General features: G+C 44.8%; 1 protein-coding gene across 2 annotated transcripts in view; it reads right to left on the reverse strand.

The window, feature by feature from the left end:
* Positions 1-26,139, reverse strand: part of SH3RF2 (SH3 domain containing ring finger 2) — a 109,130-nt gene that overhangs the window by 16,756 nt on the left and 66,235 nt on the right. For both annotated transcript variants that reach the window (XM_006922968.3, XM_015598207.2), the window contains exons 6-9: positions 13,343-13,434; positions 11,863-12,033; positions 4,905-5,137; positions 1,386-1,735 (exon numbers count right to left, since the gene is read on the reverse strand). In XM_006922968.3, the coding sequence (XP_006923030.1) occupies positions 1,386-1,735; positions 4,905-5,137; positions 11,863-12,033; positions 13,343-13,434 (846 nt within the window). The remainder of the gene's footprint in view (positions 1-1,385; positions 1,736-4,904; positions 5,138-11,862; positions 12,034-13,342; positions 13,435-26,139) is intronic.

Below are 26,139 nucleotides of genomic sequence, written 5' to 3' on the forward strand. Positions count from 1 at the left end.
TCACCTCTCTGTTACATATCTGCTGGTACCGATAGGTATTTGCTTTGGTCGATCCCTCTCTTAGGGACTAATGAAGTGTTCTGTGCTAAAGAATGATTTCTTTTCCCCATGAAATTAGATCCTAATGACCCCACTGAATATCCAGTTTCTTCATACTCTGACCTTTGCCACATCCAGCAGAGGTTCAGACACTTATTAAACACTTACAGTTTGAGGGCTGTATCTAATAGCTTGGGGTAATGGGCAACTGGGGCCTGGAAAACTATGAATCATTTGAAAATATAACTCAGAAAAAAAACTCCCAACATTTATATTTATATTTTTTTCTAAACGTCTTTCTCTGCAGGCTTATAGCTTAGAGTTAAGAGCATGAGTTTTTGTATTCGATCTGGATTCTACTCTGGGCACTTGTGTGTGTCAGCTGTGTGCCTTTGGGTGATGTACTTTTTAACCCTTTAGGCCTCCATTTCCTCATTTTAAAATGAGGATGATGATGATCATGATGATGATGATAATACCTAATTCAGAGGGCTGCGTGTGGATTAAATGAGAGAGAACACGTGAAGTACCCAGCACGGTGCTTGCCAGGGCGTGAGCATTCGGTCAGTGCTTAACTAAGAGAAGGAAACCACATCGTCTTCCAGTGAAGGCAAAATGGGTGATGGGATGGAGGTGGTGGTGGTGGTGATGTCATAGTCAATAAACTAGAAGATGATACGTATCGCCTAATTTCGTGATGTCACCTCCTCCGTCCCACCATCCCTCCTATTTCAAGGATATTATTGAGAACATAAGCCTTTTACTCCTCCTATGTCTTCTAGTGAGAAAATCCCTGGAGTAGAAGTGAACAGATCTGACCTCTGCTATGGAGGTTACAATAGCAGCTAGTTGTTGGAGCTGTTATGACTCAGTGTGACCTTCATTAATCACTTAAATTCTGTATCTCAGTTGCCTCTTCTATACCACGAACAATTATGTATCAAGCCCTATGAAACACTATACACATCTTTCATTCAATCTCCAACCTGATCTTATGAGGTGGTTACTATGCTTACAGATTCGGCAAAACAAGAAGTCTCAGAAAGGTGAAATGTTTTGGCCAGTTACCAGCTAGTAAGCAGCAGAGCTGGAATTCAAATCACAATTTGTCTGATGCCAAAGCCATGTTTTTTCCCAAGCTACCTCCAGGCCTCGAAGGAAGGACTATGAAATATTCAGAAAGTACGAAAGGAAGCTCGGTAACTCACCTGGTGAGGGTGTGAGGATCCCTTAGAGGCTGTAATTTTGATTTCTTGGCCACTAATACTAAAATCTCAAGAGCTGGGACACTGGGCCATGTTAGGGGTCTAAAGAGTCATGCCCCGCTAAGGTCACCTCGTTCCTACCTTTTCGCTGCCATTTCTTGAGTTTTCTGGTTTCACTAGGATTGATGGTGGGGCAGATGCAGGTGGTTTGGGTAGAGGCTCACTCTTGATGGGGATTTCCTTGCCTTCCATGATGATGGAACTGGCTGCCGAGTGGATCCTGGTGTCGCTGCCCCTGCCGACGCACGTGAGGCCAGGCTCCCCCGTGGGAGTGGGCTTGGGTCCCATCTCTGCCATCGCTGTCGAGGGGACCCCCAGTGGCTGGTGAAACTGGAACTGCTGAGGCCGTACGACCATGGTGGGGCTGCGTCGGAGGGAGCCCACCACAAGGGTGGGGATCCCTGACTGGACGGGTCTCTGCAGGGATCCATCTGGGGAATTATACGACAGACAGATCAGCAATGGGGGTGGCTGCCAGCAGGTTAGATTGGGCTGGGTTAGCCATGTGTCCTGATATCCCAGAATAGTTAAGAGCTTTCCCAATTTGACTATGCTGACATTCTCTCAGGGGCTTTCAAAGGTGACCTTATTCTTTTTTTAGCGCTGTTTGCTGATGCTGGCAGCAAATAAGTGGCTTCCTGAATGTTGCGGCGGGGGCGGGGCGGTGTCAGAAGGTATGTTACTTCCCTTTGTACTCTCTCTCCTCTCTCTCTTTCTCTCCTACTCTCTCCCTCCAGATCTTTAAGATGGAAAGTGAAGAAGACAGACCTAGAGATGGTTTCACAGTGAGAAACATAGAGGCATGCAGACCAAAGAGGGAAAAACAGACAGACAGAAAGAAAGAGACAGAAAACAGAAACTGAGAGTCAAAGTGAGAGGGATGAGACGGAGGGAGGGAGGGGAGAGGATCCTGACCGCCTACTCGAAGAATATTCTGACAGAAGCTTTAGGTATGGTGGTGGGACTGCTTTAGTCGCGGGCTGCAGGGAGAAGAGTGAGTGGGATATTAAGAGAGTGTGTGTGCCAGGCAAACGTGACAGCAGATGGAAGCGAAGTTGCAAAGGCTCTTCTAGAGTTAGGGCTGTGTGCGGATGAGCCTTGCAAAGTCCCATGACACAGTCTCTGGAATCAGATCTACTCCCAGGGAGCCGGGACAAGTCAGCCACATTACCAACCTGGGCCTCAGTCTCCTCATTTGTAAACCGGAGCTAATAACAGCACCACATAAGGCTGGAGTGAGGACTACGTTTTACAATGTGTGCAAAGGGTTAGGACGGTGCCTGGAACCTAATAAATGGCCCGTGTTTGTTAGATATCATTATTTGTGGGCAAAGGATAGTGAACCTTAAAAATGCAAAGTGCGGGAGTTTGCTTTTGCCTCTTCCCTGAACTTATTCTTTTTTAGGGGGAGGGAGTAATTGAGATGATCCCCCCTCAGTAAAAGGAAGCCATTCCTTCCCCTCAAATTCTCTGGAGACAGGAGATCCCCATCCCTTGAGCGTATGTCCTGTAAGTAATTGGGAGTTCACTGCACTCTGCGGGGAGGGAGGAGAGGCATTGCGGCCGTTTCTCCATAAAGGTCTCCCAGCGTTTAGAGAGCCATAGGTGACGTCCAGTCAGAAACGTTAGTCGTTCACGACACTCTACGAACACGTGTGTGAATCAGTTATTTGTGTGCAGCATAGAGGGCCGGAGCCAAGGCCGTGTTCTGCATTGCGACTCTTCGTCAAGCCGGATGTGAACATGAAAAGCAGAATGCTCACTAAACATAGTCGGTGTTCTCAGCGGCTGCAAGCAAGCCAGTTGCCACGTACACAAGTCTGACCTTTCAATGTAGACATTTATTTTTCCACTGTCAGCCCTGTGAGGTGCGCACAGTCAATTCTGCTGCCATTTCTCTTCGCTTTGGGGAGATTGATAGCTTGAGCAGCCTCACCTTGGGAGAAGGGAGAGAGAGAAAGCCTCCGGGATCTGGGAAAGTCAAAGCAGCTCTGGGCGGACATGGCCTCAGGTTCCCGGAATCGTGTGAAAAATTGGTTTCATGCCTTATCTATTTATTTTGTTGGTTCCTAATTTCCAAGAGAGCTAATGCTTTCTTATTACATGTGCATGCAACGCAGCAGTCAAAGCTCCAAACTGATCGTGATCTACGCGAAGGTGGGGAGGGAGTGTGTGAAAGAATGGGGAGTGTTTGCCAGTGGGTGTCCTTCTCTGCACTGGTAAGTGGTCTAGACTGAGTCTAAGTGAGTTCACACTTGGGACGGAGCAAAGATGATCTGCTTAGTTGTAGTACAACGGTAATATTGATAAAATAATAATCGTATAAAAATAGCTAATATTTCTCAAGAGCTTAGGTGCCAGGAGCTGTGTCATCAGTCTTAGATGGGTTATTCTATTGAAATCATACAATAACTCTGATGAAGTTGGTACTATTTTTATTTCCATTTTACAAATGAGAAAAACCGAAGACTGAAGAGGTCAGTAACTTGCTCCAGGCCGTTATGGTGGGATTAATATTTTGCGTGTGTGGGGAGGAGACGGAGGAAGGTACCAGAGGGTAAAGGAGGGAGGACAGCTGGGTAGGATCGAGAGGCAAGGACAGTGGGACTGAGGTCAAGCAGGAGATCAGATGAAATCACTAGGAGAGAGATTGAATTTTCTTGGGACGTTTTCCTGGGCGGCATATTGTCTCACGGGTTACTCTTTTGCTCTGACTAGTCATATTACATTTAATCATTTTTTAAGATAGCAGAGCCCCGTTTAACTCAGGGGACGTGGAATAAATCAAATTTACTTTGCTTGGCTCATTGTCTTCTGGAGAGGTGTGTGAATACGGGACCTTGATGTTTTGTGGAACAGTGGGTTTCAAACACTTTTAAAACCTCTGAAAATGAAATCTTATGTAGATGTTCAATGTGTTGGGAGATAAAAGCATGGTTTTTAAGAGGAAAGATCTATATTACTGCCGGGTGTGCACGCAGATGTTATATAGGTTAAAATAAAAGCAAAGTGCTGAACAGTGCAGTGAGTAGGATTACAAGGTAGATAAGAACATGGAAGAGAATTTGGGACTGAGGTAAATAAATAAATAAGTATAGACAGATATAAGTTTATAATTATATATATATATATTTACCTCGTGCACGTATTAGTTAAATAACAAAGTGGGATTCAGGGGCTCTTAGCACTGACTTCTTAAGCTTTTCTTCCTTCCCCCCATTCTCCCCTTGTTTCCCTTTCGGCACTCCTGAGGGGTTCCGTGGAGCACAGTTTGAGAAGCACTGGTCCAGCAAGTGCTTCGTTCTGTCCTAATAAGCACCAACATCGTCTTGGCTGTGTTCTAATTATATGTTGGCACCCAGCACTGCCATAATCCCAGTCAACCAACACATATGTGTGAAGTGACCAGAGGGCAGTGACCTTGAGTCGGTCTGGCTTCATCCAAAAAAACAACTCAGTATTTGTGAATCATAAAGCACCCTTCACGGAGAGGCTTGCTCCAAAGCCACGATCCTTGTTTCTGCAGAAGGTACTCTGTCTACCCCGCATCAGATACCCCCTCACTTAGTTCTAGGCACATACCTCTCTGCCACCACTTACTCTTTCTCATGCTGCTCCGCCCTTTCCGAAGAGAGCCCCGTCCCAAAGTCCCCAGGCCGGCAGTGCTCCTCACAGGATTGACTATGGCAGTGGGCACAAAGACAGACTTGAAGGGACGGCTTTGTCGGGGATCACCTTCTGAAATGCTGCCTTGGGAGGATACAGAGGAGGTCGATAGTGTCCATGTGGCGTAGAGACCAGGGCTCCGGGAATCTGGAGAACTAGATGTCTTTCTGGTTGTCGAAATTTTTTCAAAAGAGAAGAAACAGAGAAAAAAAAATGGTCCGTCAAGAGTCCTATTTTAAAAAACTATCAGCTCCCAACCGTATACCACCTGTGGCCGTTCCCCACCCTTTTCCTACCTATAAACAAGCTCAGCGTCAGCCATGCAGGCTTAACTAAGTCAGCCTCATTCCCATGCCGTGATAGGTATGAGTGCGCTGACGGACAGGCATCTGCTCTCGCACAGAGGCCTTGGTGGAACTAGAAGACACGAATCACGTCATCTTTCACTCCGGCTCTGATCACTCCTCCCCCCACGTCCCCTCAGCCCTTGAGTTCACAGCATAAGGTCTTTTATGTACTCATCACGCTTTGCAGTGGAGAGTTCTTGTTCATTCAGTGACTTTTCCACTAGATTCTAAACTCTTTGGAGGCAGAGATTTTATATGACTTATTTGATGTGTTCTGCATATGTTAGCAAATGTTTGCTGAGTGGCTGCCATGATGCTTTCAGCGCTGAGGCCAGTCATTCTGGCTAACACATCCTGAGCACTTACGGAGCGCTGGGCAAAGGCCAAGCGCTTTACCCACATTATCTCATGGGTTCTTCACAACAGCCTGCTGAGGTAGGTTACTATTAGTGCCACTATTTTATTGATTGAAAAATGGAGATTTACAGTTACTTGCCTGAGCAACTACTAGACTTAAGATTTGGACTCAGGTCCAGGCTGGCCCTCTGCTCTACTACTGAGCTACATCATCTGTGCTCTTACTACTGAACTGCACGACCTTCTAGCTAGTTAGAGCAGGCACATTTGGTAGCAGGGAAAAACCTGCATCCTGCTGGAAAGAAAGAAACCAGAGCAGCGGTAAGCTCTACGTGTGCCTCTGCGAGACCCTAATTCTTTAGCCTTGGGCTCTGATTTTTAAAACTAGTATTAAATTTTTATAAAGTAGAAACCCCTTATCCACTGTTCCCAGCCTGCAAGTCCCTGAATGCCATGGGGAATGGCAGTCATTCTACATGCCTTTCTTGCCTTTTTACCAATTCGACCTCAACATTTGAGCCTCTACTGAGCAGTTCATCAATCACTTTGTCACTCTGTTGATTAAATAGCCTTGACTAATCACCTGGGGATAACCAACTTGACTGCAGCCCTGGCACAGGGAGGCACTCCTTACTGGTTTCCCTCCTGTCAACGCCTCCACATTTTTCTTTAGGGCATTTCCCCTTATTTCTCCTTCTTTTGCTTAAAAAAGTGATATGTAGTTTAATAAAGGGCCAGCCAGTGTTGTACAAAGATGGGTAAGGTATCATGTAATATAGCCAACTCTGCCCTGGAAGCATACACAGGCTAATGTGCCAGGAGATGATGCTCACGGCAAGGGGACTTTGTCCATAGCTGCCATCCTGCCTCTGGTCCCTGGCGGTGCGCTCAGTGAAGGGGAATGGGCTGCCCACCTGGAGGAGTGCGGACTACATTCTAGAGATGAGGGCTGGGCAGTGGAGAGACAGCCCAGCACTGGCTTTCGGGGGAGAGTCTGCATCTGCCTGTCTTTTGTCGAACAGAGGCTTTAAGGTGCTGGACACCGAAAATGGATTGAAAACAGGAAAGACAGGTTCCAACACTGTTCCCAGCAGCAGCAGCAGCAAGGACAGAATACAGTTAATTAGGACTAAGCCAGCCTTATTCCACCAGTCTCTTCTTTGAATGACTGTTTACAGACTGAGGCGCGACCTCATTTTCCTGAGCCCAGCACTCGGCTGGCTTCCAGAAACTCCTAAATCCCAGTCTCCCATCCAACACAGAGTCCCTCTATGTCCTTTGGCAAGAAGCTCAGCACTTACCTGGCACTTTCTTCTAACATCAAAACACTTTGCTCGCACACATTAATTAATCCCCATGACACCCCAGACCCGTGGGCATCGTGAACCTTGTTTTCTAGACAGAGACACAGAAAGGCATTTTGGGCTCGAGTCGAAGGAATGCGTGTTGCCTCTGATTTGCTCCATTGTGCTGTTTCGAGTGTGTAGGTCTGTGTCCTCTTTTCCAACTGTGACATGAGCCCTTAAGAACTTGCCAGTGTTTGCAAGGGGTGTTACAAATGGCAGCACTTTTGTGCTCACCATTGGCAGTGGCTGCCTGGTAAGGCGCAAGCTTGGACCTTGACAATTTTCATATAGTTCTGTGTAGAAAGTTAAAGAAAAATGAGTAGTGGCCCATGTGTCACTTTCCTCCACACATAAGGCATCAGGTGGGCGCATGTGTCCAGTGAAGTTCACAAGAAAGAGAAATATCCTGGCTGACTGGGCAGAAGGAAATTTACTGGGAGGACAGGATGGGGTGGAAAGGGCTGCAAACAGGATGGAAGGGAGGCGGCCCAGGCAATCTGAGGCAGTAGGAATCTGAGGTGGGAAGAGCCTGATTGCATGGTGCTGCCTGCGTTCTTGCCATGACTGGTCTTCGGCTTTGCCCACATTCTTTCCAAGCCTCAACAGGGAGTATCGGGTTGGCTGAGCCTGTCCCTTGGCTGTGCTGATGGGCTGGGGATGGGTTGGTTTCTTAAGCCTCTGAAAAGGGAGGGAACTTCTGCCTCCCACCAAGACTATTCACGGAAGAGGAAACCCAAATGGATGTTGGTGCTATTAAGAAGGGGTTTGGATGAAAACATGACAAATGTTCTGGATGACCTGAGCCAACGGTCGTCTACAGGATCTGGGGAAATATGTCATGGGGGCAGAGATTTAGGTGGGGTCATCACGGCCGGATAGGTTGGCATCACCTTCTAGCACAGATTTTTGGATAGCACAGAAGCCTTTTACTCTTGGTAATTAAAAGGCTCACTTGCTAAACCTTAAAACCCTGGCATTTAGGTCAACTCTGGTCTATCCATAGTTAGTCCTGAAACTGTGGCTGGCTCAGTTCATTAGGACAGTGGTCCCCAACCTTTTTGGCACTAGGCACTGGGGCTCCTATGAGAATCTAATGCCTGATGATCTGAAGTGGAGCTGAGGCAGTGATGCTAGCGCTGGAGAGCGGCTGCAGATAGAGAGGAAGCTTTGCTTGCTTGCCTGCCGCTCACCTCCTGCTGTGCGGCCCGGTTCCTAACAGGCTATGAACCAGTACCAGTCCACCGGAGCTTAGGGACCCCTGATTAGGAGATGAAGCTAATAAGAGCAAAGTTCAAATGTTCAGGAGGTATCTCACACCTTCAAGCCCTGGCTGTCTATAAAAGGCTGCACAGTACACCGATGGCGCTGGTGCCAGTGCAGAGCCATCACTGCAAACAGAAGTCAAAGAGGGTGGGGGAAACTCACGCACACACAGAGCCAAAGAGCAGAAGCACACGTAGCCCAACCCACTCAGTTCTAACCAAAGAGTCTTGCACATGTGTCCGACCCACTCAGTTCTAACACAACCTGTTTAAAGCAGTAGCAACCCAGCTGACAAATGACGGCATCGTTCAGCCCTAAGAAGCAAGAGGAACTAAACCTCCCACAGTGGAAAGGGTAGTTAAGAACAAGGGTGAGCTGCCCCCAGATAGATAAACTGGACATGTATCATCTATGCATCAGGGAGGCATCAAAGAACACACACACACACACACAAACATACACACGCACACACACACACAGAAAGAACTGATCCTCTGTCATCTAATAGCCTTCTGGAGAATATGCTCTGACGGGGACTTGTTCTTGGAAATGCTGGTTCTCTAGAAGCAAAAACACCCATCTGCATAAGTAGCACCACAGTATACACAGATGCTCAGATTTCCGTGAGCTGGGGGTGGGGGAGATGGACTCAATGTGATCTATGGTGCTGAAACTCCACGCATTGTCTGACTGCAGTCTTACGGGAGGGGGTGGGTCTAGACGCTCATGGCATGCCCAAGAACACAGCAGGAGAAGAGCCGAGGAGGGGGGAAAGGGAAGCTCGTGAAGCCTTGCATGCATGGGAACGCAGTCCTACATGCACCCAGTTCGGGCGATCCCATGTCCTCATTTCCCCGAGAAAGTTTGCTTACACCTGCTGTATTAAGAGAGTCCCTCTCTCATCTCAAAAGCATCTAGTTTGGCTGGTAAATTATATGGCCACTCTGAAGCTAATGGTTCTTTTGTGGCATAGCCAGGACTTTGGGCTAAGGCCTAATGTATAAGCAAACGCCCTGGTCCTCAGCAGGGCCCTGGAGAATTCCTGTTAGAGCCCACGGAAGAAACTGTTCATGAGTTAGAGTAGGTGTCCTCCTTGCTCTTCGTTGTTGCTTCTAGACCATTCTCTCACCCTCCTCCACACTTCCCAGCCGTGGCTCATGTTATCAGACTCTACCACCTTGTTGCACTCATCATTCCCTGCCAGATCCATTCCCTCATTCCTGGAAGATTTTAGCTCCTAGGTTACTGTTGTTCTCTCTAATACACCTTTATCCTACCGTGATGAAACCACCTAGTGTTAGGGCTTTAAATGCCAGCCTGGACCTCTTTCTTATATGCTAGACTGGTATACGAACATCTTTACTAGGATTACTAATAGGTGTCTGAGACTTAATCTGCTGCAAACTAAGCTTTTGCTCCCTACCTCCCCACCTCCCCGCCCGCAAAAAAAGCAAAAAACAACAACAAAAAACCTGTTCCTCTTTTGGTTTTCACCTCCATCTCAGTAAAAGGCAACTCCATCTTCCAGTGACTCAGGGCGAAAAAACTTAGACTCACCTTGAATCTGCTACTCTTTCACTCCAGACATTTGATCTGTCAGAAAATCCCATTGTCGCTACCTTTACAGTACAGCCAGATTCTAAGCGCCTCGCCCTCCCTCCGCGGCTGATGCCCTGGTTCAAGCCACCATCGCCTCTCCCCTGGATTATTACAATATCCTCTTAATTCGTCTCTCTGATTCTACCTTTTCTTCTCTAGTTTCTTCTCTCAACCCAGCAACTGGAGGGATTCCGGTTAAAATATAAGTTCGATCATGTCGCTCTCCTGCTCCAAACCTTGCAATAAGGTTAAAGCCAAATTTCTCACTAGGACCTAGGAGATTCTATAGATCTGATGCCCTGTTACCATTCTGACTTCATCTCCTACTGGCCTCCCCCGCACTTGCTTTAATCCATGCTGTTGGCCTTCGTGTCAGGCACAGTCTGACCCCAGGGCCTTTGTTCAGTACCCTGCAGTTCCTTTGGCCTGGAACGCGCGTTCTTCAGAGACCCATACAGCTCACTTCCTCACGTCCTTCATTCCTCTTCCTTACCTCGCAGTAAGGCCACCCCCGACCAGCCTATTAGAATGTTAATCATCACCCACAAACTCTATTCCCCTTTCCTAATTTATTTTTCTGCTTAGCTCTTACCATTAACACACCGTATATATTGCCTACCTACCTTGTTTTTTGTCTGTTCCACTAGAATGTGAGCTCCCGTGGGCAGAGATTTTGTGTATTTTGTTCACTGGCATGTGAAAGGTGCCTGGCACGTGAATGAATATTTGTTGAATAAATGAATTAAAGCATCAGTTACAGACACCCTCCATTTGCCTTTGGAGATTTTATAACTTTTTAACAAATCCTGAGAGCCTTCCACCAAAGGGAATAACTATGATCTTCTACTCCAACTTTCTGCCATGTGAAGACATCTTTTTATAGAAGCCTGGATCTGTGGGGATCCAGACTTTGTCTGTATTCTTCTTAGAAAGGGGTCCACCGCCCCCCTCCCCCGTCACCAGCCTGATGGAAAAATCTATGGATTGGAAAGTTCAGCCTTTTATTGAACCCAAACCTTCTAAGATGTACCTGCTGGTTCACTGCCCCTCACAGCACAAATCTACTTCCTGGCTTCTCTGGCCCTTCTTTCTACAGCTTAAACAACCTTAGTTTATCAGCTTCTCCCGTGATACGGTTTTCTGTCTTCTCACCATCTTTGTTGCCCTCCTCCGGACTCAGTGCCCCAACTATATGAAGGTCCCCCAAACTGGACATAGGACACATATTACAGAGTACAATGGGATCATCACTTTCCTTGGAGTTATGACTCTCTGGTATGTCATAAAGACAGCAGCTGATGTGTGGTGATGGCCCTGCCGCCTTGTAACAGGCTCTGCCTGGGTGGTGGGGTGGAGGTGGGAGGAGTCATGGGTAGTTTGGGGTTCGTATGCACTGCAGTTGTGGTATGAGGTAGCCAGACAAACTGCGAGCCAGTGAAATGAATAGGTTTGCCAGGGAATGAAAAGGGTTGGGAAAAGCCATTTGGGAAGAAGACCCACAAGGTAACTAGTATTCGACCTGGGGTGTGGGTGGGCTGGGAGTGGTCTGAGTTCATGGAAACTCTGCCAATGGCCCAGCATCCTAAGATGTTTCTTGAGGTGCTCTGGGTGGTCATCTGACCACATTTCCCTATTCTGCCACTAGATGAAGTGTCGCAGTGGAAGATGTGAAGTGGGATTTGGGGGTTTGTACAGAAAACCTGAAATCTAGTTTTTGGGCAGGTTGCTCAAATCTGTACATCAGTGTCTTCATCTGTAAAATAATAACAACCTACAGGATGCTTGGGTGTAGCCAATGAGCTAAAAAATGCAAAAGTGCTTGTAAATTGAAGAGCTGTGAGAAAGAGAATTATTTTTGCTATTAAAAAAAAAAGTGTTAGGAGGGAGCTAGGGCAAAAGCAGTTTCTTGGCCCACATTCTGAAATGACCCCTGGCCTAGATGACCCGACACTCTAATGCCTGAGATTGGAGGGGACGCACCTGAAAATGGGGATGACATAGTTGTTGGGGAAGATGCCGACTCGCCCGGTAATCAAGGAGACGCCCTTGAGCCAGCCGTCCTGGTACTTCCCCAGGACCCTGATGCCTTCTCCCTTCTGCAGGTCCAGCTCATCAGGTCCATGGGCTGAGTAGGAGTGCAGGGCTACAAACCTGGGGGGACATAGGGAACTGGTGAAGGATGAGGGCATCCACACCTAAGGGAGGGCAGGAAGCAGAGAAGGGCGAAGGGAGATGGATGCTTCGACACTGTGGACAGCAGTATCAACCTTCGAAAACTAAAACTTCAATTCGTAAGGCAGATAAAGGTGGCAGAATCCGGCTGAAATAGTAGTGGAGGGGCCCAGATCCCTGCCCTCTCCATCGAGTGTCTCACAGCTGAAAATCTCTAATTTAGGCCACATCGGCACTTTGACAATGGGGAAACTGGCCTAGAATAGAGAAAGGAGATGGTGACCCAGGAATTAGTGGCAGAACCCGGTTTCAACCCCAGATGCAATAGCTCTACCAAGGACGCAGCCTGATCCTGATTAGAGTACGACCTAAGAAAACGGGCACAGCCGGCAAGAATCAGGGAAATGGGAGGTCAGCTGGAAGCCTCGCTGAGCCATTCCCTCTCCTGAGACTTGAGACCCATTTGACTTCTTGGAATGGCCTGAGGAGCTACCTTAACGTAGGCAGGGAAGTGGACATTGGGAAGGGGCAGACAGGTTTAATTTTAATTCTTTGGTACACAGTGGACTACTGGCTGTATGGTGGGATGGAAGGGAATGGGTTTAATACGGCAAAAATGTCTTTGGGTACGAGCAGGGACTTGCTACTGTGAAGTCCATAGAGGGGTAAGTAGGTCACATCCAGGTATGAGTTGGGGGTGAAGACACTAGAGAGTAGTGAGGCTGTGGCAGTGAGAGTGCCCGGCTGACTAAAGGCATTAAAAACAGCCCACTTTGGCATGTTAGATCCAGAGGTCACCAGTACGTGGCTCTCAAGCGAGACATTAGGAGTCCTAGATTCTAAGGACTGAGACATTGGAACGTTTTATCAAGGGGCTGGTGAGGAGTGTTCTCATCTGGAAGTTTTTTTTCTCCCTTTAAATGCTATACTGATTACTAAAGCAACATCTATTTATAACCCAACATTTTGAATCTAAAGGAAGACAATAGAGATTGCTCAATACTCAATCTCCCAACAATGTTTTAGTATATAATCTTTCAATTTCTTTCTACTTTTGTAAAGTAATGAGCTAGGATGACGTGGTTTGCTAATTTGTATGTGTGTGTGTGTGTGTGTGTGTGTGTGTGTGTGTGTTTTACCAGTATTCCCTTGGTGGTTATAAAGGAAGGGGAGCTGCTTTCTCTCTGGAGGGAATGGTTTGGGAGTGGTGATGCTCAATGGCAAAGGGATGGCAAAGATGACCCCTCCGTGCCAGAATCAGGGGTGGGAGACTGAGTGTTTTACTCACATGTTAGCTGGGAGATGTTGCTGGGAGCCGGGCAGACTGACGATGGCCGTGGAATGTCCTGAGGAGGCAGGCATGGGGTGATAAGTGCTGACCTATTCGGACAGAAAAGACAGCCAAGAGGAACCAGTGAACATCACACGCCAGGCCCACAGCAGAGCTGCTATGGAAAGTCCTGATGCAGCTGAAAACAAAGAACCATGCCCAGTGCCACCCACTGTGTGTTGTTTCTGTGGTTTGTGGCTATGGGCAGAACAAGGCAAGGACAGATAGGTTTATGTCCTGATGAGGTGGCATGTCAAAGCTGCATTCCAAAAGGCTACTCAGATGTGGCAGAGGACGAAGGCCCATCGATTTACAGTCAACGGGCCACTACCAGACTCCTCGGTCTGTGCCCTGCGGCCCCCTCCCCACCCCGTGCTCTCCCAGTGCTCTCCCCTCCCTCTGTGAAAACTTACTCTTGGAATATGATCCAACTGCTAATATCGATTGAGACTTAACACTTGTTTTAAGTGCTTTACAAGTAATTTAAGCCTTATTAAAGGTGCTATTCTTATCCGCATTGTTAGATGAGAAACTGAGAGAAAGGTCACTCGACCAGTATGAGACAAAATGTAAAGCCAGGTAGTCTAGGTCCTGAGCACCACCACCCCCCGCAACACACACATGCTGGAGTATCCAGTGACTTATAGAAGGTGAATCTGAATCCCTTTCACTTCTCCAGGATGAAAGAGGAAGCAACGATGCTAAAAGCTCTTGGAAACTGTCTACCGTCCTGGGACTCTGCCTATTATCTATCATGCTACCTCGCTTATTTCCTTGTTGGCACATAAACTGTGATTATTTCCTTGTTTATTTACTGACCACCTCCTCATTAGACTCTAAGTTCAGGAGGGTAGGGACAATCCCTTGTTTGTCACTGTCTTTTTTATGTGCTCAATATGTTGTTGTCGCTTGTTAAAGAATGAATGAATGAAAAGATTTTCCTACCCACTACACCAGGGACTAATGAAAACTTATCCAGAGTAAATAACATTCAATCTGTCTTCAGTTATCCACCCTTAAGTAATGGTAACTATATATGTGTGCCTTTTTAGGACAGTGTCTTCGTGGGTACAACTACTGTTTGTGTGAATGCATTACCGAGTGCATGTGTTTCTGGCTCTCTGTGTAAGTGTGTATGTTTGTTCAGAACCCATGACAATCGTATGTGGATGTGTGATGCCGTTGGTCTATTGTTATCTGATTATGTTCATACATGTGGGTCTATGAATTGACAAACACATATACTGTGTAATTATATGTATATATGGCTGTACATGTGACAGTTAAAAGGTGGAGAGTTTCTGTTGGAGGTGATGGAATATAAAATTGTGGTAGTAATAGTTGCACATATCTGTGAATATATTAGAAACCACTGAAATGTATACCTTAAATGGGTGAATTGTATGGTATGTGAATTATATCTCAGTAAAGCTCTTACTAAAAAAGAGCATTCCATGGTCACACATCCAAGGCTCTCTAACACTGAGAGCAGTGTTCTGAGCTTTGCAATCAAATATTGTCACACCAGTTCCCTCAAACAGAGATGAAAAGAAGCTGGCTTTGGGCGAGGCGTCTCCTTCCCTGTGACTGGGTAAGGCAAATCCCTACTGGGCTTAGGAGCTGTGCCAAGGGAGTGCCTGTTATGCAAACAACTAATCTTATGTTTGTGGAGACCGATGGACCACTGATGAAACAGAATGAATTTCACTTAACACCCATGACTTTCCAATGTTATGGTTGAGTAAAAAGCCCTTCTATCCATAAACACTATTAATCTTTAGGCAGTAGGAAGATACTAGAACGCAAAACCATCTCTCCATTATACCAGGCTCTGCCCTTTTGCTTCTCTAGCTTCATCTGAGGAGGGGATAGTTCTCCCTATTTCAAGCATGGAACCTGGCTACGACTGAAATCGATGGGCTTGAGATAGCGTTCTTTCTAATATGCAATGGGAAGGGAGGCCAGATTCTCAGGTTTTGAGGTGTCCTGGAGGGGAAGGAAGAACACAAGTGGACAAGGAAGAAGAAGGAGGCAAAGGCGGAAGAGAGAGAGGGGGAAAGTGGGTGAGAGAGTCAGAAACTGGGACGGAGGCATGAGGGGAGAAAGAGAGAGGAAGAGAGAGGAAGGAAGAAGAAAAGGGAGATTAAGAAAAGATTGGAAAAGCTCTCACAACCCTTCAGAAGAAGATAAACAACCCAATAAGAAATGGGCAAAAGATACCACAAAAGAAGATATATTGAGTGGCCAATAAGTACATAAAAAAATTCTCAACGTCAACAATTATTAAAAAAATACAAATTAAAAACTACTATGAGATACCACTATAAACCTATGATATTGGCTAAAATTAAGACTGACCATACCAAGTGTTGGTGAGAATGTGGAGCAACTAGAACTCTATATACTGCTGGGAGGAATGTAAAAGTTTCCACCACATTGGGAAACAAGTTGGCAATTTTTAAAAATTAAGTTAAACATACACTTACCACACTACTCAGCAATCCTACTCACAAGTATTTATCTAAGAAAAATGAAAACATGTCCATACAAGGACTTGTGCACGAATGTTCATAGCAGCTTTATTCATTTAGCCCCAAACTGGAAACAACCCAAATGCCCATCAGCTGGTGAATAAGCAAATTGTAGAATAACAAGAGTGGCATACGTCTAAGCAATACACGCAACGACACGGATGAATCTTGTCATCCTAAATAATAGAAGCAAGACACACAAGGCTACATAGTCTATGATGCCATTCATATGACATTCCTAAAAAAAAAAAAGTCAAAACTATAGGGACAGAAGACAGGTTAAGGATTGCCAAGAGCCGGGGGTGGGGAAAGGGGATTTTGCCACGGGGCACAAGAAAACTTTTTGGGGTGATGGAAATGTTCTACATCTTGATTTGGGTAGTCAATACACACCTTTATACATGTGTCAAAAGTCATTAAACTGTATATTTAAAATTGGTAAACTTTATTGTATGTAACTATGGCTTAAAAAAGCTGTTAAAACATGAATATATTATCTAGTTGGCAGGAAACATCCAAGCGTCCTTAGCTTGACCCAGTCCAAGCTCTGGAATGGTCACGAAAAAGTACGGGGAGGGCTCAGCTGAACGATGGGCAGCTAGCAAGTGACCCTCTTGTTAGGGGACCCACCAGAATAGGAACAAGTCAAGAGTGGAAACCTATGGATCAGACAGAAGCTCGATAAATAAGGTGAAAACAAAAATGAATGAATGAATGCATGACCGGAATACTGGAAAAGAGAGACAAAGACAGAGAGAGGAGAAACTGGCAGGGAAGAAGAAAGACAGAACAGGACAGAAATGAAGGCCCCAACCAGTGAATGAAGACAACTACACAGATGGCCAACTTTTGAAAAGGAGGCAAGTCTGTTCCTGTCACTGGATCAAAGACGGAGCCCCAGCATTCCTGAGAGAGCCTGGTGAGTGGTTCCCTGGGATCAATTGTGACCTCAGGTCCCTGTGCCACAAGAGGTTTGAGACCAGATGTGAGGTCTTCCAGCAATTGGTACTTCCCGGCACAGTGTTCAGGGGCCTGAGCAGGAGCAGAGAGTGGGTTTGTGTATTTGAAGGTGGAGGTGGGTATTTCTGTTACAATATAAAAACATTTTTTCCTTCTTTTTGAAGGAAATGACTCATTTAAAAGAAGTCTGTATCGGTTAACAGAAAAATCCACAGCTGTGTGGCCTCTGGGCGTTTTCAGGTCTTGAGGCGTTAATTAAGTGAGGGAGGAAGGTGGCGTGGAGCCTGGCACAGAGCTGTTAGAACATTCCGCTGGCCCTTGCGCCCTCCCCAGCAGCCACACCAGCATAGAGAATGCGCCTCCTCCTCAGGAATCTGGAGAGGGGGTCTAGCTTCCTACTTAGGCATGTGGCTCTGGCATTTACCAGGATTCGTGATCTTGGGAGAGTGACAGAATTCCGGGGGTCCTCCATTTCCTCACCTGTACAGTGGGGTGATGATGGTATCTCTCTCATGGAGCTGTTATCAGGATTAAATAACATAATCCATGTAAATTGTTTAGCACATTGTAAGGGCTCAGAAATATTTCTCATTCTGATCTGCAAAGAGATTAGCTGCTGTGTGGAGATGGGCTGGAGGGAGCACCTCCTTTTATGCAACAGCCCTGCAAGGTCTTGGGCTGAGAGCAGGACCCAAGAATACGGTGGGGAATGGGAACCAGCAATCCTATTCTTCTCTTCTGGAGGAAAAAATCCTCAGCTTTTGAAAATGTGAGTTTGCTGTCCCCCTCCTGGTCCCTGCTGTGGCAGACAGCTATATCCTCTAGGGCTCATGCCTTTCAGCACCTTGGGGGACTTGGGGTGATTGCCTTCCTCAGTAGCCTGTGAACTACTCCAGAGGGGCCCGTTGTGGTCCCGCATCTCAGTATTCCCAGGAGCCAACAGGGGCCGCACTGTTCCTGTCACTCCTGACCATTGCACACATCTCACCCCCCACTCTTGCTCTGTTACTGCCTTTGTAATTAAAAATTTAAATTATAAATACATTATGCATACAAATAAGCATACATAATTTTGTGTCATTTAAAGAAGAATAACAAAGCTCACACCTGTATACGTCTCACCTAATTCAAGAAACAGAATAAAAATAGAAATTGAATGTTGTACTTAGAGGCCCTCTGCATGTTCCTCTATAATCAGATCTCTTCCCATCCCCCAGAGGTAACTACAATGCTGAAATTTGTGTTAATTTTTCCAATGGTTTTCTGTGTAATTTTTAGTACCTTGAAATATATACCTAAGCAGTATGTTGTTTAGGTTTGCTAGTTTTTGAACACAGTATGAATGGATTCACATTTATTCTGTGACTTGCATCTTTTGCTCAACATTAAGTTTTTGCGTGTATGTGTGGCTAATTTTCACTGCTGTCTCATATTTCATTGTACGCATATACCACCATTTAACCATTCTCTCATTTATGTGTCATTTGGGTGATTTTCAGTGTGGGGCTGTTATAAATGAGGTTGCTGTGAACTTTCCGGTATATGTCCCCTGTGCACACGTGCAAGAGATGTTCCAGGATATACATCTACAAGTAGAATTAACAGGCCACAGGGTGTGAGCCTGCTTAGTTTTATAAGGTAATAACAAACTTTTTCCCAGTGTAGCTGTAACACTTTACACTTCCATCAGCAGCAAATGATAATTCCTCTTAACTCACGATTTTGCCAGCATGTGGTAATGTCCAGCTTTCTAATACCTGCCTATAACGGATGTAAAATGATATCTCACCGTGGTTTCAAATTAATTCCTCTGAGTATGAATGAGCTTGAGTTTCTTTTCTAAAGTTTATGGGCCATTCTTGTTTCTTATATGAAATGCCTGTTCATGTCCTTTTTCTATTTTTCACTCCAACTGGGTATTTATTATTTTCTTATTAAGTTAGGGAGTTCTAATATTTTGGATATGAATCATTCGTAGCTTGTGTTTTTACTTTGTGGTGTCTTTTGATGAACCGAACTTATTTTAATAGTCAAATTTATAATATATTCCCTTATAGGAATCTTAAACACAGAAAAATTTTTGAACACAATTTTTTTTTTTAATCTCAAGGTCATAAAGATGTACTTCTATATTGTCTTCTGAAAGCTTTATAGTTTTGCCTTTCACATTTAAGTCTTTAATCCACCTGGAATTGATTTTTGACAAGGGAGGAATCCAATTTCATCTTTTTTCCACATGGATACTCAATTAGCTCAACACCATAGTTCATCCTTTCTTTCTGATCTTCAAAGCTCACTCTGTCATAAATCAAGTCTTCATGCTGTGTCTATTTCTGGGTTCTCTAGTATGTTCTGTTGTTTTACTAGAATCTCTATGCTAAATTCATGCCATCTTAATACTATAGCTTTATAAATAAAATCCGATTATCTGATAGGGTAGATCCTACTCTTCACCCCAACCAAATTCCATTATCTTCTTCTTTAGAAGTATCTTGGCTTTGAGTTTTTGTTCTCCTGTTTAAATTTTTGAATCACCTTTTGAGTTCCAAACAAACAAACAACCCACTGGGATTTGAATTTATAGATAAACTTGGGAGAATCAACATCTTTAAGATATTAAGTCTTCCTATTCAAGAGCATGACATAATTCTTAATTTATCAGTCTTTTTAAATGTATTTTAATAAAGTTTTGTAGATTTTTCTTCACAAAGGATTTATATGTCTTTTGCAGGATTTATTCCCAGGGATTTAAAGAATTTAGTTGCTGTCATAAAAGGTATTTTAAAAAATAATTTTTCTAACTTTTTAGAGTACAGAAATACAATTAACTTTCTCATAAGAAGCAGTCTTGTTCTTTTTCTTAATCTTAAAGGGAATGCCTTCAACATTTCATCATTAAGTATGGTGTTGATGTCGATTTTATATAGATGTCATTTATCATGTTAACATTCCTTTTTATTTGTAGTGTGCTAAGATTTAAAAAGTATAATGGACGGATATAGACTTTTATCACTTTTTCTATATCTATTGAAAAGATAACTTGTTTTTTCTCCTTTAACCCGTTAATTTAATAAATTACACCAATTAATTTTGTAATGTTAAACTGACCTTTCAATTTCCGGGAAAACCCACTGAATCATGATGTATTCTATTTTCATATATTCCTGGGTTTGGTTTGTGTGTGTGTGTGTGTGTGTGTGTGGGTGCATGTGTGTGTATGTATATATATATTACATGAGGGTTTTGCATCTATGTTCGTGAGTGAGGAAGAACTCAAATTTTTCTGTTTTATGTTGTTGTTTTCCCTGGTTTTGATATTAAGACTATCTTAGTGTCATGAATGAGCTGGGGAACATTTTCTTCTATTCTCTGAAAGCGTCTATAAAAAGTGGAAGTATCCCCTCCTTGAAAGTGTGAGAGAACTCACCTGTAAACCTGTCTGTGTCTGGGGTTTCCTTTTAGGAAAATTCTAAATTACTGATTCAATTTCTTTAATAGCGACAGTATTATTCTGAAGGGTTGCCAAGATCTGTTTACCAGATGAAATTTTTTTTTTTTTACCGACCCTATTTGTTGAAGATAAATTCCTGATTTCTTTATTTGACTGATGGCCTCTGCTGGGGAGAAAAGTTGGTGCTTGGAATAGCTGCATAGAGGCTTGGAAAACTCTAGCCAACAGAGGGACCCCCATACTGCCAGTTCAAGTCCTTCGAGAACCCCAGAGACCCACTTCTTTACTCAAGGAGGATCCCATGGGGACGGTCACTGATTAGGTGGATTTCTGTAACAACTTGAGACACTATGCAGCTGTGGCTAAGAGAATGGACTTTTGGGATCATCTGAATTAGGTTTGGGTTTTGGCCCTGCAATCTGCAGGCTGTGTGTGGCTCAGACTTAGTTCCTCTGAGCCTTGGTTTCCTCATCTATAAAAGGAGGCGATAATCCTATGAGCTACCTCATAGGATTCTTGTGAGAATCGATCAGAACATGCTTGTGAAGTACTTTGCATGTCTGCCTCACATGAAGTACCTAAAGACAGTTACCATCATTACTAATATGGGAAGGCAGACATACAAGGCAGATGTGTGAGAAGAGACAGCTAAAGACAGTTACCATCATTACTAATATGGTAATGATGGCAGACATACAAGGCAGATGTGTGAGAAGAGACAGGTGATGCGACTTTCTCAGGGGACTGGATTTAAGAAGGAAAGATTCACTTTTTAAGACACAAGGGCCAGCCACAATAGTCCAGATTCCTTTTGAGAAGGACCCAGAGATGGGTGACTGACCCCATGTGTGGGGGACATATATTCAGGAGTCTCTTTTCTGACACCGAATTGGGCTATTCCCATGTATCCTGAGGCTTCCAGCAAAGGTCTGGCTAGAGCTGTGCTCTGCATTGGCTTTTTGGGAAAAAGCAGAAAATGCAACCTTTACCTCAAACCCCAAAGACAAAAATCCTCTTCCCTAAGCTGGGTCTTTTGGTTGGGGACGGAGTGTCCCTGGCATTGCCACCTTCTGTTCCATTTTCTGCCTCATGCTTTCCTGAGCTCAAACAGCCTGCTGTCTTCAAGGCAGGATTTCAACACCAAAGCAGAGTCTGATGGGGTGATGGGCATACTGTTAGTGGTTTGTGAAATACCGAAACTTTAATTACAACCTTTGCCCTCCTAGTCATAACAGTCCACTTGAAGAAGTAACCATTTGGCCATAATTATAATTAAATCCTCTCACTAGGCCTCATTAAAGGCCATAAAATTTAAACAAGCAAAGTTCCTCTTAAGTCTGCTGTGGGTCCTCCTGGTCTTTATTCATAGAAGATGCTTGTTACACACCTACTAGGTACTGATCACCATTCTAGGTCCTGGGGATCAGTGACAAAGGCCACTGCTCACCAGGACAGTGCAGACGGTGAGAAACCTTTGTACATCACACTCCTTCCCTTACATTTTCCAGACAGGAGCATCCCAACGATGAGCCGTCTCTGAACATCTAGAAATTTCCATGCTCTACCCACCTCTGATACAGACTACGATGACTTTACGACCTTAGAAAGTAGCTTTTTTATGGCGGAGAGAGTGGGACTGACAGATATTTCCTGAACTAAAGACAACAGACTCACGGGGAAAGATGGATGGGGAAAACAGCAGACCGAAACCAGTCAAGAGACAACACGGCATAAACGTTAGGCACTTTGGTTCTGAATTCAAATTTTCCTTGGCATGGCTCTCTGCTTTGCTGTTCTCCCACCATGTAACCCTGGGCAAGTTATTTAATCTACCTGGTCCTAAATTCCTTCACCTGGCTTGGATAAGGTTTAATAGGTTTGTCTCTAAGGACTCGTCAATTTTTTACAGGTCTACAGGTCTCACTTTGGGAGAGATAGCTGGAGAAGCAAATTGAAGGAGGACTGAAAGGAAAGGAAATTAAAAAAAAAAAAATCCCTTCTGAAGAATTTAGTGAGCCCAAAAATCATTTGAAATCCCTTCTGAAGAATTTAGTGAGCCCAGAAATCAACTGGCGTCTTTGAAAGTTACCTTCTTGCCATGTGTTTGTTGGTGGTCACCACCCTGCCACATTATCAAAGCAGTTGTTTTTGCTTCCTTTGAGTTAATTACCCCCTTGACAAATGAAGGATTTACCACCTTAGCAACCATAGGATCTGGAGCCCTCGTGGTACGCTGAAACAACGCCCGGTACCTTTTTTTATTGGCAAGTCTGCATTCCTCTTCTGAGTTATTATTATAGGAGACCCTTGGGAAAACACCGCACACAGAGGCTGAGACCTCTGATGTGGTTGGTCATGTAACATTTTTTCCTTTTCATGGGATTGACAGGACATGGCCGCAAAGTCCACCAAGATCCGTGTATCCTTTCTAGAGTCAGGTTTAGGGATCTCTGGTGAGTGAAAAGGACATGTGACATTTCCAAAGCCAGTACTTAAAGTCTCTTTCCAGATAGCATGCTTGTTGGATTTCTAAGATTCTGCAGAAATCAGGAGAAGCTTGTCCCTTACTGTCTCAAATTATATTAAAATAGTTTTGATTGGCTGCCACCCAAGGTCACAATCCCTGCCCAAGAGGCCCAGCCTGTGGTCCCTGAAAAGGTCTGACTGCCCTTGGACACAGCCCTCTGCTGTCTTCTCCCTTCACTGAGCGAACCACACAAACTTGGCGCCTCAGGCTGTTTGCACAATTGATGCATCTCGCATTTCAGGGCACCGCTTTTGATAGGAAATAAAGGGAGAGCAAAACTTTTCAATCTGTTTCCAGGTGTCATATTTTCATCTCCTTGCGCTAAAAAGGAATGAAAGCATGGACCTGCATTACGAAGGAAGGGATCCCTAATTTTGGTCCCTTTCTAGAACAACTGTCAATTTATTATTTGTAGCCTTTAAAACAGTACCTAATTCTCGATAAACGTTTGTTGAGTCTGCTTTCAGGAGGTCTTTGTTTCAACCATTTGGGACAGGTGTGAAGAAACTGTCCTTCCAATTCTCTCTTCTGCTGGTATCAAGAATTTAATACCAAACAACTGAAGTATATTTTTAAGTGGAAGTTTTACTGGTTCTTAACCTTTCCTTGATGTTCCCTAACTCAGCCTCTTTTCCCAACCAATGGTTTCCCTCAAAACCTGGGTGTCATTGTTCTCAAAAGAAGGCTATGGGCCAGTGCCCATGGGTTTTGACTAGCAGACCTCCTGTAACATCTGGAGAATAACTATTTGGGAATGTCCAATCCTCTCCAAACAGCACCTGTTCTGAGTGTTCCAAGCCCTAGGTGGGGCCATGTAAGGGTAGGGCTGAAAAGAAGGCATAATCCCTGCCCTTTAGGAATTTATAATCTCACTGAGATAAGATGGGGAAAATCAAAACAAAGTTTGGAAATCAGAGCCACCACAGGAGCTAGTACTTACAGAACACTTGCCAAGGGCCACCCATTCCTAAGCACTTTATCACCTCATGTAAACTTCACAAGAAACCAAAGGGCTGAATACTATTCTCATTATTCTCATTTTACAGATGAGAAAGTCAAGGCAAGAAACATACTATAGTAATTTTCCCAAGGCCATACAGCCACGAAGTAAGCAGAGCTGGGAATCAAACCTAAACATCCTGACATCAGAGGCAGCTCTCTTGGAGCTCCCTACAGTGTGGAAGGCATGTGTGCATTTTGGAGGTAGGACTAAGTGGTGCTGGCTGTAAGGGCTGGAGTCAGTGAAGGCTGGAACCCTCAGACAAGCCCCTCCAGCTCTCTGTACCTCATTTGCTGGGCTGAGTCAGGAGGAGTTTGCCCAGTTTCTGGGAACCCTGCAAAGATGTCTGAGAAGAGATTTGTTTCCCAGTCACTTCTGTCATGGGGATTTTATGGCACACTTTTATGGCTTTCATAAGGCATAGGTGGCAAGATGTCAGGCTGGGCTTGGGCTCTGTGCAGAAGCTTGGCAGAGCCTGAGGGACAGGCGTAACAGCATCTGGATAGTCACACATGATGCTCAGATGGCCGTTAGTCAAAACAGAGATGTCACCACACCCAGTATCACTTTACCCCATTTTAGGCCAGATTAAAATGGCTGTGTCTTACATAATAGCGATGGGACTCAGGTTAGTATTCACTATATGAATCTTGAAAAATCCAAAGGCCCCTCCCCCTTGACTTTAGAATGTTAGAATGTGAGAGCTGGAAGGGTCCTTGAAGATAGAGTCTAATTTGATCCCCTGGGTTTCAAGGAGGGACGGTGGTGTGCTGCAGGTCACGTGTGGGACTTGGAGGCAGAGTCAGGTCAGGTCCACCACTGGGAGACGGATTCGTGTCTTGGTAGCTAGTTCAAGTGGTTGGTTTATTTGACTTGCTTTCCAGACTATGTTTCATTCGTTTTTAACAAATATTTATTGAGATTTCCATGTGCCTGCCTCTGTCCCCATGGAGCTTATATTCTAGTGAGGGAGCAGGATGAAACAACAATCACAAAACAAAAAGCAAGGAAGCAGACTAATCAAATATGCACTATAAAGGAAAAGGATAACTGTAGGACTTGTCTTAGGGTGTTTTTGATTCTGGCTAGGATGACCTTGGCCGTGAACTTCATCCAAAACTGACATGTTACCTATCCCTTGCACCTGGAAAGTGTGTCTCTGTGGGGCACCCGGTTTTAGAAGTAGGTCCTATAGTGAGTACATAAGGGATGGGGCTGAGGACACATCAGCTGATATTTTTTCCATACGTCGGAAGCCGCAGTCTCGGAGGCATGGCTGCCTGGCCTCAAGCCCAGGGGTGCAGGTGTTTTTGTCCTTCTGACAGAACCGCAGATGCTAAAGCACTAAAGCACGGGCACACCCTCAGCAAGGGAGGGCATTGGTTAAGCTCAAAATCCCCATGGCTGGCAGGGAGGGCATGAGCAAGCAAGGCAAAATGATGAGATTAGCAGAACTTGGCAGCGACACCTTTTATCCTTGTTATGTGACATTTGCAGAGACCCCATAGCCTGCATTTACTCGCTCACTCACCCACCTGTAAATCACATACATACTTATTTCTTTACTTCTCATTCTTATAAGAATTCCCTCACTTATATACTCATTTATGTCTTTCATCAAATTTCTCACTTATTCATTCATATATTATTCGGTCTCTTTTTTATGTTTATTGACACATATACCCTAGTACATTCACTGGGTTTCACGGCTTCTTCACTCACACATTCAACTGTCATTTACCAAACACTTCTCCATGCCAGACTCAGCTGGGATTAACCCTTGAGGGGTGAGAGGGCACCAGTTACTCTATCCTTAAAGGGTCAGATAGTAAATATTTGTAGGAACTCAGTAAATCTTTGCTGAATGAATGGATGACAGGCTCGTGGTAGATGTGTCATGTTTACAAACAGGGCCATGAAGGCCACGAGCCTTCTCTAATCATTTCTGGCGCAGGTCAAGACAAGGGCATCAGGCAAGGCGCAAGGGCTCAGCTGGGCGGCTTGAGCCGAGCCCGGTGAGCGGGACCGATGTGTTCTGTTCGCATTTCTAACTTTGCCCTCTGTGTCCTCGGAGTTGTCTCAGTCTCAGCTGTGAGAAAGGGCGCCTTCCTTAACCCAACAGACAGATCGGTGTTCTCAATGTTCTTTGCATATGTAAGCAGGTTTTATTATGTCTCTCATTGTGCAATTTTCCACCAGCGCTTGATTGTCTTGCAGTGGGAAGAGAAGGAGAAGGAAGGAGATTGTAGTTCCCAAAGCTTGTGCTTTGATATACAATAAACATTC

Source organism: Pteropus alecto, unplaced genomic scaffold, assembly GCF_000325575.1.
Source record: "Pteropus alecto unplaced genomic scaffold, ASM32557v1 scaffold78, whole genome shotgun sequence".
In the NCBI taxonomy this organism is placed as follows: Eukaryota; Metazoa; Chordata; class Mammalia; order Chiroptera; family Pteropodidae; genus Pteropus; species Pteropus alecto.